The following is a 13,047-nucleotide window of genomic DNA, read 5'->3' on the forward strand; positions in this document are numbered from 1 at the left end:
ATGTACAGTATTAAGAATTTTTCTTCTCTCCCCACCACCTTGATACTAAAACTCCCTGCAACCTTGTTGACTACATGTAAATACACTATTATTCAAAATTATGGCCCAGGGATTACATTATTTGCAGTTCATTGAGGTCATTATGAGTCTTGAGGTGATAATTGCCCACAGCAAAGGATGCTAATGAGACTGCAGAGCAAATTATAACCATAATACCTGAACAGAATGATGTTCTTACTGCTACGATCTGCCACTGTGTTGCATTTGTAATTTTCCGTGCTCTGTTACTGTGGACATAGATTTCTTTGAAACTCTGCATTGTGGCTTTGACATTCTCTCAAGTCAGTTGTTGCATCATCATGTCTCACCCACACAGAAATTTCAACACAAAAGGAAGCTTTTTGCTCATTGTGCCAATGCCAGTGCTTGCTCCACATCATGTGATCCCATTTCTCTGCTCTTGCTCTGCACCTTTAATATTTCTCTTTGTGTTTTTCTAATCCCTTCTTAAATACTGTATTGCACTTCAGCTTCAATTACCACTGGTAATATGTATTCCATATTCCAAGAATCTGTACAAAATAATATTTCTAACCTTTCCCTTTTTACTTCTGCTACTGTGTTCAGTATTCAGCTCCACTCGCAACCCCTCAGATAATGAAGCAGTCCGTGCCCGCATGCTTCAAGACCTGGACAACATCCAGGCTTGGGCTGATAAGTGGCAAGTAACATTCGCGCCAGACAAGTGCCAGGCAATGACCATCTCCAACAACAGAGAATCTAACCACCTCCCCATGACATTCAACAGCGTTACCATCGCCAAATCCCCCACCATCAACATCCTGGGGGTCCCCATTGACCATAACCTTAACTGGTCCAGCCACATAAATACTGTGGCTACAAGAGCAGGTCAGACGCTGGGTATTCTGCGGCGAGTGACTCACCTCCTGACTCCCCAAAGCCTTTCCACCATCTACAAGGCACAAGTCAGGAGTGTGATGGAATACTCTCCACTTGCCTGGATGAGAGCAGCTCCAACAACACTCAAGAAGCTCGGCACCATCCAGGACAAGGCAGCCCGCTTGATTGGCACCCCATCCACCACCCTAAACATTCACTCCCTCCACCGTTGGTACACAGTGGCTGCAGTGTGTACCATCCACAGGACGCAGTAACTCGCCAAGGCTTCTTCGACAGCACCTCCCAAACCCACGACCTCAACCACCTAGAAGGACAAGGGCAGCAGGCACATGGGAACAACACCACCTGCACGTTCCCCTCCAAGTCAAACACCAGCCCAACTTGGAAATATATCGCCGTTCCTTCATCGTCACTGGGTCAAAATCCTGGAACTCCTTACCCAGCAGCACTGTAGGAGAACCTTCACCACACGGACTGCAGCGGTTCAAGAAGGCGGCTCACCACCACCTTCTCAAGGGCAATTAGGGATGGGCAATAAATGCTGGCCTCGCCAGCGACGCCCACATCCCATGAACGAATAAAAAAAAAACTAACCCCAAGTTTATGCTTTCTTGTTACCTATTCATTGACCGGTGGAAATACTCTTACACTATCTCCTTTCTGAAACCCCTTCAAAATTTTGAACAAAACTCTTGGATTCCCCCCTTAGCTTCTCTGATCCAGTGAATACAGTCTAATTTTTAAAGTCTTTCATCCTAGGAGGATCTATGTTGTATTTTTTCCATGACTCCAATATCCTTTCAATGAGACAGTCTGCAATAATAATACAGAATATTGAAAAGTTTGTTACACTACATTAAAACTACTATTTCAATTTGATTCAATATGTGGCTTTGGGGGTCATTTATTTTGTTTACCTGCTGAAGATGCAAATAATTTGTTCTTTATTATATTATCCATTTGGTGAAATCAATTGTTATTAATATCAGGGAATAAAATTTCTTATCTCAATTAATCTGTTTAGCTTTCAATTAATTTCAATTTCTTCATATGAAGAATGGAAATAATACATGCAATTTGTTCCATTAAGATTCAGGCCAGTCCATTTTGATTTGGGTGACTCTGTTCTTCAATTTTTCAGTTCAATTTCTGTCTTCCCAACTTGTAAGACTCTAAGTTAGTACCTTTGCAGAAAATATTTAAATTATTAAATTTAATATTTACATTTATTGATGTGAGGGATATAGTTATTCAAGGCTATGTCACCAAAATATGGATTTATTAAATGATTGTAGATACCCTGCTTTAGAACAAAAAATAATATAATCTTATTCATGCCATTTCCAGTACTATTATTTTTTAAAATTATTGTATTTGTATTGTTGACAGGCATATTCATAAGTTTATTGGTTCTCAGTGCTGCAGAAACAGTAGTGTCCTACCCAACCCATGAGTGCTGCCCTTTGTACTTGGTTATTGTGAGAAACTAAGTCTATATTTAAAACAATGTAAGGAACAATGTTTCCTCTCCAACCTCGTAGGCTTCATTCCTTCTCTGCCAGTCTTCCCCCACATTCCTCCTGACCTGAAGGCCGTGACTCACCTAAGAGCACAATTCCACAGGTATTATTGGGCTTCTGGTTTCTAAGCCATTTGGTCACTCATTATGTGTGATCTGGCTTCCGAGTGCCAGTAGACTTGACTGTGATACCACCACTGTTCAGCTCAAGAATATATTCTTAACGGTAGCACGACATGCATTGCACAATCTCTGAGGCCCGGCAGGACTTCTGGATAGATGACGCCCAACCCATATCAAAAGTGATTTCATTACAAGACATTAAAGTTATCAGATTTAATGCCTATTGGCTATGAACTGCTGGGAATCTAGCCCTATATATTGTACATATTGTAGGCTAATTCATTCTCCTCGTAACTATTGTTGCTTGGTAAGTTCAGAGGCACTGAAGCCGTTACTAAAAGGGTCAGGAGTTTTTTTGGGCTAAAATAGAAACCCTCCCATAAAGTTGTGAACTCATCGGCTCATTCGGGGTCTCATAGTTAAGAATCGTTTGTAATATGAATTTAAATCCCACAGAATCAACTAATGTGGGTCGGTCTAGGATTCTTCTAAACAAAGGATAATCCTACAAATGATGAAAATTTAATATTCCCACGTCAGTAGTTTGATGGCTTGCAAAAATGAGCATTCAAAAGATGCTGGACCTTATCACATTCCAGCTATATATTTCAGGTGGAGCTCTTCCAAAACATTTGATGCCTTCCATGTAAATCCATGAAATTAATAGAAGACTCAGCAAATAAATGCTCACCACATATCAGGGCCAGACTCATTGCCCAGTCAACAGTGAAGTCTGCACAGATATGCCAGATCATTTCTTAGTTTTTAGGTCAGTCCCACACTAGAAGCTTATTCTGACATCTTCATTTTATCAATGTACCTCCCTTGAAAAAGATGAATACAATCCATTAACTATGCCATAGTCTATCATATTGTTGTGTATATGAAATCTAGTCATGTAATGAATATGGATTATGAATTATGTTTGAATACTTGGAGGTATATCAATTAATTTATTTTTGAAGTTCAACTATTGCATCTTCCCATCATATATTAATCTTTATTCTGTCTATTGTGCATGATGTGGATTACATACTTCTGTGCCTTTCATGTAAATTACATTCCATTGTAATTTTATTTAACTATTTACATCCTATCTCATCAATTAGTCTACAGATATAACCATCCCAATGCCATAGCAATTTGATCATACTTTAAGTGGGAGAAAAATAAAATTGGGACTAATTTTTACATTATGTGAAATTGGCTACAAGTTCCTTTTTGGTTACTGTAGAAACATAGGAACAAAAGTAGGCCATTCAGCCCCTAAAGCCTGTTCCGCCATTCAATTAGGTCATGGCTGATCTGTATCTTAACTCCATCTACCCGCCTTGGTTCCATAACCCTTAATACCCTTGCTTAACAAAAATCTATCAATCTCAGTTTTGAAATTTTCAAATGACCCCCAGCCTCAATAGCTTTTTGGGGGAAGAGTGTTCCAGATTTCCACTACCCTTTGTGCCAAGAAGTGTTTTCTGACATCACGCCTGAACGAACTAGCTCTAATTTTAAGGTTATGCCCCCTTGTTCTGGACACTCCCCCCAGAGGAAATAGTTTCTCTTTATCTACCCTATCAAATTCCTTTAATCATCATAAACACTTGAATTAGATCACCCCTTAATCTTCTATATTCAAGGGAATATAACCCTAGTCTATCCAACCTGTCCTCATAATGTAACCCTTGTAGCTTCGGTATCATTCTAGTGAATTTGCGCTGCACCCCCTCCAAAGCTAATGTATCCCTCCTGAGGTGCAATGTCCTGAACTGAATGCAGTACTCCAGATGGAGTCTAACAAGAGCTATAACATAACTTCCTCCCCTTTGTATTCCAGCCCTCTTGAGATAAAGGCCAACATTCTATTAGCCTTTTTAATTATTTTTTGCACTTGTCCACTAGTTTTTAGTGATTTCTATATTTGGACCACTAAATCTCTCGGCTTATCCACACTTCCGAGCTTCTCGCCATTTAGAAAATACTCTGATCATTCTTTCTTAGGTCCAAAGTGGATGACCTCACGCTTTCTCACATTGAACTCCACCTGCCACAGTTCTGCCTACTCACTTAATCTATCAATGTCCCTTTGCAACTTTTTGCTCCCATCTGCATTATTTACTGTGCCACCTAACTCAGTGTCATCAGCAAACTTAGATATACGGCTCTCTATTCCTTCATCCAAGTCATTTATAAATATAGTGAAAAGCTGTGGCCCCAGTACAGATCCTTGGGGAACACCACTAGTCACATCCTGCCAATTTGAGTACATACCCATCATCCCTATTCTCCGTCTCCTACCTCCGAACCAATTCCCTATCCAAGCCAATAGGTTGCCTCCAATTCCATGCGCTCTCATTTTGGTTAACCGTCTCTTAAGTGGAACCTTGATGAATGCGTCTGGAAATCCATATAAATAACATCCATAGACACTCCCTTATCTACCACATTAGTTACCTCCTCAAAAAATTCAACTCGGTTCATTAGACATGACTTACCCTTTACAAATCCATGCTGGTTCTCTCTGATTAGCTCATATTTGTCCAAATTTGGAAAAATACTAATAGTCTGTGCCACCAGGGAAGATGTGCTTTCTGTTCAGCATTTTACGTTTGACTAAAAAAATCTTTAAGGCAATTACATTAAATCCTACAGTAATACCTTTAGTGTGGGTCCAGCTGTTTCATCCATTTAAACATATTTTGAAACTTACTTATTCATTTTGCCAGAATGTATGTCTACATGTTACTGATGTAAGAACAAACACTACACCCACATGTGCAGCAAACCAAGGACAGAATATTTGCCATAAAGATTCACATTGCTCAACAAAGAATGTTATCAGGTATTATTACCTTCAGTCTATTCTTGTACTAAATATAGGCAATTCACTTTTCCATCCAAAGTCCCAATTACACTTGAAATTCAGATGCAGTTCTTATTACAGTAACACTACTGATAAAATCGCTTTCAAATTCCTTTCCTTTTGCACCATAATATTGATGTCCCAGATGAAATAACAAACCTGACACAGGTTATTTGTCTCCCTTGGGGGAAAGTGGAGATTAGACAACTAAAATTTATCCTTTTTAATCATTTATAAAACCTTATTTTCAATTCAACATCAAGTAATATCGGATACGCTTCAGGATGTTAAAGTGGGTGTTTATTTGTTTAGATATGAATGCAATTATGTTGACATTAATTATAAATTCAGATTTAGTCTGAATATGCGGATCTGGTAAATCAATGCACAATGAATCCTGAAAGCAGCATGAAAACAGCATCTGTAACATATGAACAGAACCTTTGAAAATACATTTCAGAGCAAAGCCTGTTAAACTCAGAATCCTCCAAATGGTGACGTAACTGATATCTATGTATATAAATAAGTGTAACCAGCTCTTGGTGGAAGGGGCAGGGGTGATCATCTGGTGATGTGGAGGGGACAGGGTTGATCTGCTGGTTATGTGGAGGGGACAGGGTTGATCTGCTGGTGATATGGAGGGGACAGGGTTGATCGGCTGGTGATGTGGAGGGGACAGGGTTGATCTGCTGGTGATATGGAGGGGACAGGGTTGATCTGCTGGTGATATGGAGGGACAGGGTTGATCTGCTGGTGATATGGAGGGACAGGGTTGATCTGCTGGTTATGTGGAGGGGACAGAATTGATCTGCTGGTTATGTGGAGGGGACAGGGTTGATCTGCTGGTTATGTGGAGGGGACAGGGTTGATCTGCTGGTTATGTGGAGGGGACAGGGTTGATTGGCTGGTGATATGGAGGGACAGGGTTGATCTGCTGGTGATGTGGAGGGGACAGGGTTGATCTGTTGGTGATATGGAGGGGACAGGATTGATCTTTTGGTGATATGGAGGGACAGGGTTGATCTGCTGGTGTCTACATAACCAGCAGATCAACCTTGTCCCCTCCACATAACCAAAAGATCAATCCTGTCCCCTCCATATCACCAACAGATCAACCCTGTCCCCTCCACATCACCAGCAGATCAACCCTGTCCCTCCATATCACCAGCCAATCAACCCTGTCCCCTCCACATAACCAGCAGATCAATTCTGTCCCCTCCACATCACCAGCCGATCAACCCTGTCCCCTCCATATCACCAGCAGATCAACCCTGTCCCATCCACATCACCAGCAGATCAACCCTGTCCCTCCATATCACCAGCAGATCAACCCTGTCCCCTCATCGTGTGGAGAGGACAGGTTTGATCTGCTGGTTATGTGGAGAGGACAGGGTTGATCTGCTGGTGATGTGGAGGGGACAGGGTTGATCTGCTGGTTATGTGGAGGGGACAGGGTTGATCTGCTGGTTATGTGGAGAGGACAGGGTTGATCTGCTGGTTATGTGGAGAGGACAGGGTTGATTTGCTATCAAGTTACAGGAAAACATTGGAGAGAAAAAAAATCAACTCACATTTTTATTTTGATTAAAAATTAGAAGGAGCATCGCTCATGAAATCATTTACAAGATTGATCTCATGCACTGACTTGTTAACCTAGGGCGATTAAGTAATGAGTCAGAAGCAAGATTGCAGTAATAGTATGGGATAAGTGTGCTAACATTTCAAGTGATTCATTCTGTCCCAGAGAAATTACATTGAATATGAAACATTTTTAAACAACTACAGTGGGAAAATAGCTGAGAACAAAAATGTTAACCATTCCATGGCGCAAATTTTCCATAGCACAAATTTTCCTCGACTTTTCTTGAACTATTATTTCTAGATAAAAATAATCACTTTCAATTTTGTTTATAATTTTACCCTCTTTTCTATTGTTCAGTTCATAGTCTCATTGGGTTTGTGTCCTTCAGTAAAAAGATGGACAAGTTGGAGGAAGCTAAAGGCAGCAATGCAATCATGGGGTTTGGATTACCTCAAAGCACAGGAACAAATCTGGAGTAATTTACACAAATCGTCTGATCTCTGATTCCATTACTTCCTTTAACTCCCTCCTAGCTATCCAATTATCTTTAACTGCGCTGTATAAACAAATTCCATTTTACTTTTCAGTTTAAGGTTTATGGTGCCCATTCCTGCATTGGAGTCGAGATACAGGCCATGCCTGTGATACCCACTCACTGCATTACTGATTTCTATCATTTCAACATGGGGAGGAGCGATACAGAAGCCAGGTGCTTCCCTCAGCAACAAAAAGAAAAATAAACAGGGAGAATCAAGCTGGACCACTTTCACACACCTCTCATCAGCCAGCTTCACAGGAAGCCTGGGAACATCTGTCATCTGTCCTCTCTTGACTGGGACTGATATATGACTCAGGAAATACCCAAGGGCTTACTTGCCTTGCGCGGTGCCATGGAAAGCATTTGAAAACAGATCTGAATTATATCAGCGATTGCTTGTTACAAGTAATTGCGTATTGAGCAAATGCAAATCTTACCACCTGCCTAGAAGAATATCCCTATTATTTTGCAATAAGATGCACCTCTCTGGATTTGTTCAAAACCAAATAAAGATCCCAAAGAATTACTAATTGGATTACTTGGGGCTAATTCACCATATATCAGAATTTTGAGCCCTGACTTTAGCTGGAGACAAAAGGCGAGTGTGGACTGGCAGGTAAGCATCAAGCTCACCCTGGCGCGCAGAGATGATGCCTGGGCCATTTTAACTCCCAGGTCTAATTTAAATTTGGCATGGCTCCCACCTGAATCCTGCGTCAATGATGTGGCAGCGGTGGGCGGGAGCAGGCGAACGCGGCAGGAGGTGGCTGCTGCTGGGGACCTACAGGAATGGTACCTAGCAAATGTAGGTTTGGGGAATGGGTGTTCCAAAGGCCTTGGCAAGGGTGGGGCGGGGGAGGATGGTAGGGCAGCATAGTTGCTAGGTTTCCTTGTAGGGCCTGGAGGAGCACTGGTGTTTCTGGCGAGGCTGCCAAACATGTGACTACGTATTAAAAGCGGATCTGAATTACATAATTAGACCCCGCCTTTTGCATTTAAAGAGGCCCTTGCCCACCGGCGGGCCTCCCAAGACCTGGGAATTAAAATACCGGCTGACATTCGCGCCAGACAAGTGCCAAGCAATGACCATCTCCAACAAGAGAGAGTCTAACCACCTTGCCTTGACATTCAACGGCATTACCATCGCTGAATCCCCCACCATCAACATCCTGGGGGTCAGCATTGACCAGAAACTCAACTGGACCAGCCATATAAATACTGCGGCTACAAGAGCAGGTCAGAGGCTGGGTATTCTGCGGCAAGTGACTCACCTCCTGACTTCCCAAAGCCTTTCCACCATCTACAAGGCACAAGTCAGGAGTATGATGGAATACTCTCCGCTTGCCTGGATGAGTGCAGCTCCAACAATACTCAAGAAGCTTGACACCATCCAGGACAAAGCAGCCCGCTTGATTGGTACCTCATCCACCACCCTAAACATTCTCTCCCTTCACCACCGGCGCACCATGGCTGCAGTGTGTACCATCTACAGGATGCACAGCAGCAACACGCCAAGGCTTCTTCGACAGCATCTCCCAAACCCGCGACCTCTACCACCTAGAAGGACAAGGGCAGCAGGCTCATGGGAACAACACCACCTTCACGTTTCCCTCCAAGTCACACACCATCCCGACTTGGAAATATATCGCCGTTCCTTCATCGTCGCTGGGTCAAAATCCTGGAACTCCCTACCTAACAGCACTGTGGGAGAACCTTCACCACGCGGACTGCAGCAGTTCAAGAAGGCGGCTCACCACCACCTTCTCAAAGGCAATTAGAGATGGGCAATAAATGCTGGCCTCGCCAGTGACGACCACATCCCATGAATGAATTAAAAAAAAACATGAGTGCGCCATTAAGCCATAGGCAGGATGCTGCCTCCATTTTAACCCCTACATGCGTCGTTCACATCGGGTGTGGAGGGTTGAAATCAATTCTTTGGTTTAATTCACCAATTTGAATTGGGCCTAATTTCAATCATTTTGGAGTTGGGCGCACCTGTACCATTAAAGAGATAATGTGCACGCACAACAATATACATTTATTTAACAGCTTTATGGTAGAGAAATGTTCCAAGATGCATCGCAGAAGCATAATCAGGAAAAGGGGGAAAATCCCTCCTGGACCAGTAGTATATTGAGCATTTGGTATTGTGGCAGGAAGCACTGTAATAACAGTGTGCAATTTGGTTTATATTAAAAATAAACTTATATTTTTGCTAAATGCTTGTGATCATCAAAATAAGGATTATCAGCGTTGCTAATAAAACACCAGTTTCCCTGTTGGCACCAAGTGTCAGCATCAAACATTCACAAGTCAGGTGCGGAATGGCACGCGGGCAGAGCAAAGTTTCTTCTATGAGCCGTAACAAGTACTTTAATCCTAACCTCAGATTGCATTAGTGTGATGCCTCAGTTTTCCACAGCCGCTATCCTTGAGGCCTCTCTGAAAGAGGCCACCAATTTGGCAAGCTATAGTTGGTTTCATGTTGTGGAATCATGCCCAATAGAAACTGGAATGAGGCTGCCCAAACTCATTTCACTTAGGATGCCCTAAAGCTGGCTGAGAAAGGAGATATTTATACATTCCTCTGGGCTAGATTTTTCGTCCGCAACAGACACATTTTCACTTTACACAACAGGGAATGAAACAAATAGGTGTAATCTGTACAAATAACAAGAAATCAGCACGATGCAGATATATCATAAATATCCAACTGAAGGCAATTATCGTCCCTGATAGCTAGGTTGATGAAGAGTCTCTGCTGTGTAGAGCAGAACCATAACCACACAAGAAGGTCCCATGTTCAATCTAAGTTTGTGCTGAGGTCGTTGATCTCAGCCAGGGTGATGATAGGGCCACTAGAACTGGCCCCAGGTCCCTGGGCTAGGGAAGTGAAAACAGCAAGGGTTCCCACTCCTAATTATTATCTAGTGAGCCTTGCTAGAAAGTTGGATGTCAGGCAAGGACAGGATCCAACTTGGCTGCATTGCTCCACCATAGTTCAATTACCTTGCAAGACTCACTGTCTACCATTACACTTAGAAAAGGTATCAGAGAGCATCCAGCACCCATAGAATTATATGCAACATGAGTCACTACCTTAAGGAGAGAAAGTACGTAGCAGGACTTTTTTTCTGCCAATTTTCTCTTCCTCCTCCCCGCAGGCATGAATTCCTTGCTGGGGTATGGTTTCACAAACATGAGCCACTCTCTGGTGCCTTGCCCAACTGTCCACTCTTAGACAGTGTGTGCCCTGGGGTATTTGATCCTGTGCTCAGCCAACATCATCAGAGTTCTAGCAAGGGTCACTGGATTGTGATCATAGCAGAAACCTTGGCTGATTTTCCCCACCCTGAGGCCAATTATAACATCCTTACCACTGGCCCAGCTGAGAACAGCCATCTCACAAAGATCTTCCTGTCCTTATGGCTGAGCTACTTACTGCCTTAAGCAGCCATGCCATTGGGGGAGCTCAACTGTCGCGAGACCTATGCCAGTAAGATCAGAATTGCAAGTACAGGTCCCGTGTTAGATCATCAATAATCTAAACAAACAGTTCTGATAGCCACAATCTTTACTGTTTCATATAACCATTGAATTGAATCAAATATCTGTCACATTGGGCAAAACCAGTCTGTCATTCTAGGGAATGCGGGAAAGTACTAGAAAATAAATAGAACAGAAAAAAAATTAACATTTTAATTAGTAAACATAAATAAAATCTGTACTTCAAGTTCCTTTGTCATTTAACAGAATGTACTTAAACCAATATAAGCTCACATGTTATTTCTCTCTTTTCAGACATTAATGAATCAGTTTTGTACATATCAGTTCTTCTTAGCAGGTAGCACTTAACTTTAATACAGGCAATTATTCACACTCGGCGTATAGAATATGGACTAAGTTACTAAGGTTTTATGAGCCTGCCAGCAGTTCTGACCCCTCTTTTTCATCATGCTAACTGTTAAATTAAGATGAAGAACAAAAGGCTCTGTACCTTTTTGCCATGTGCTGCTCCCATGCTGTTGGTTCTCCTCACTCTTCTTCAGGATCTGCTGCAGTTCCCCCTGAACAATATCCTTTTCAGTCTGGGTGCCCCGTGCTGTTCTCTTTCTGCAACAGGAGCTGCCTGCACAATCTGCGAGGAGGCACAGACTGCAGCAGGCAGGCAGGAGATGTGAAAACACGCAGCTCTGGCACCTTGACAGCTCTGGTTTCTTCCACAGAACCGGGGCTTTACTAAATCAGCAGAATGGCAAAGACCTGGGAAACCAAATCAAAACAGAAATTTTGAGAGTTCAACCAATTCACAAAATAAAAATGAACAAAAAAAAAATCACTGCAAATTCATAAACACAAATATTTCTCTCCAAGGTCCACAGCTCGTATGCAAGCTGTAGTGTGTGCCTTGTGAAGCTTTAGTACGGAATAAAGATTACATTAATTGCTCATGACATAATGTGATGATGCATAGAGGACATAGATGGTTTTACATAGAATGTGACAGCCCCAAGATGCCTGCCTTTTACCACATAGAAGGTGATCCTGCTGTATGTGGGCCTGGGTCTTCCCACATATACACGTGGGTTTCTTCCTGTTAGTAAAGCCAGCCATTTTGATAGTTCACATAGATCCATGCACCCTGGTAAATTCTGTTGAACAACTGTTGGTGGTGCTAGCACCAGCTATGGCCTCACAGTCAGACAGTTCTTGAACTTTAGCTCAAAATCCTCTTAGTCTCCAGTTGATCAACAGTTGAGTCACAATACGCTTACACAAGTGAACTGCAAAGTGCTCATTCTTTTACATGAAACAGGCTTTTTGTTAAATGAGTCTAAATATCTGAGTGGCAAAATTTAAGGTGGACCAACTAACAGGCCCAGAAATTATACAATTATAATATACACATCTTAACACATTTTAACCATTGATTTAGATAACCAAAATACAGTATAGAATCTTGCAAGGATCCCCAGGTTGCATTTCTCATAACCAAGGCCTCATATTTTACCCAAGATTGCGTCAGCCAGCAGTTTCTTTTTCTGCAATACCTGATGGGATTAAGTCAACTCCCTCTTGCATCTATTTTTTATCATTGCTGACTTTGTAAATAAACTGTTCGAAACCAGCTATGATCAACATTTCTTACTATCTGCTCATTTTAGTTATTGGCTGTCCTTTCAAGGGCACAAAAGGTAATTTCTGGCTGTTGAGTCCTCGCAAGACCAAACCAGACCCATGACTTACGTTAGGTCTCACCGGTCAATGTTGCATTCTGAACAAAACTAAGAGAGAAGCGACTAAAGATGGAAGCAGTCTCAAAGTTTAATCCAAAAATCTTCCTCCCCCAGAATATCCTCAAAGGCAAAAGTACTCGGTTTCCTCACATTGTCAACAGAGTGAAGGTCAAAGCTTCATTCTCTTTAGTTGTTGCGATATAACAACTATTCAGGATTTTTAACATGAATATATAAATTGTCTTCTAGAAATGCACCGATTCC

The 13,047-nt window shown here is 42.0% G+C and overlaps 1 protein-coding gene across 1 annotated transcript in view; it reads right to left on the reverse strand.

The window, feature by feature from the left end:
* Positions 1–13,047, reverse strand: part of LOC137334218 (protein FAM107B-like) — a 178,674-nt gene that overhangs the window by 119,230 nt on the left and 46,397 nt on the right. Inside the window, exon 2 of the mRNA XM_067998821.1 lies at positions 11,544–11,809. Coding sequence (XP_067854922.1) covers positions 11,544–11,567 — 24 coding nt within the window. The 5' untranslated portion in view covers positions 11,568–11,809. The remainder of the gene's footprint in view (positions 1–11,543; positions 11,810–13,047) is intronic.

This window comes from Heptranchias perlo, chromosome 17 (assembly GCF_035084215.1).
Source record: "Heptranchias perlo isolate sHepPer1 chromosome 17, sHepPer1.hap1, whole genome shotgun sequence".
Lineage (NCBI taxonomy): Eukaryota > Metazoa > Chordata > Chondrichthyes > Hexanchiformes > Hexanchidae > Heptranchias > Heptranchias perlo.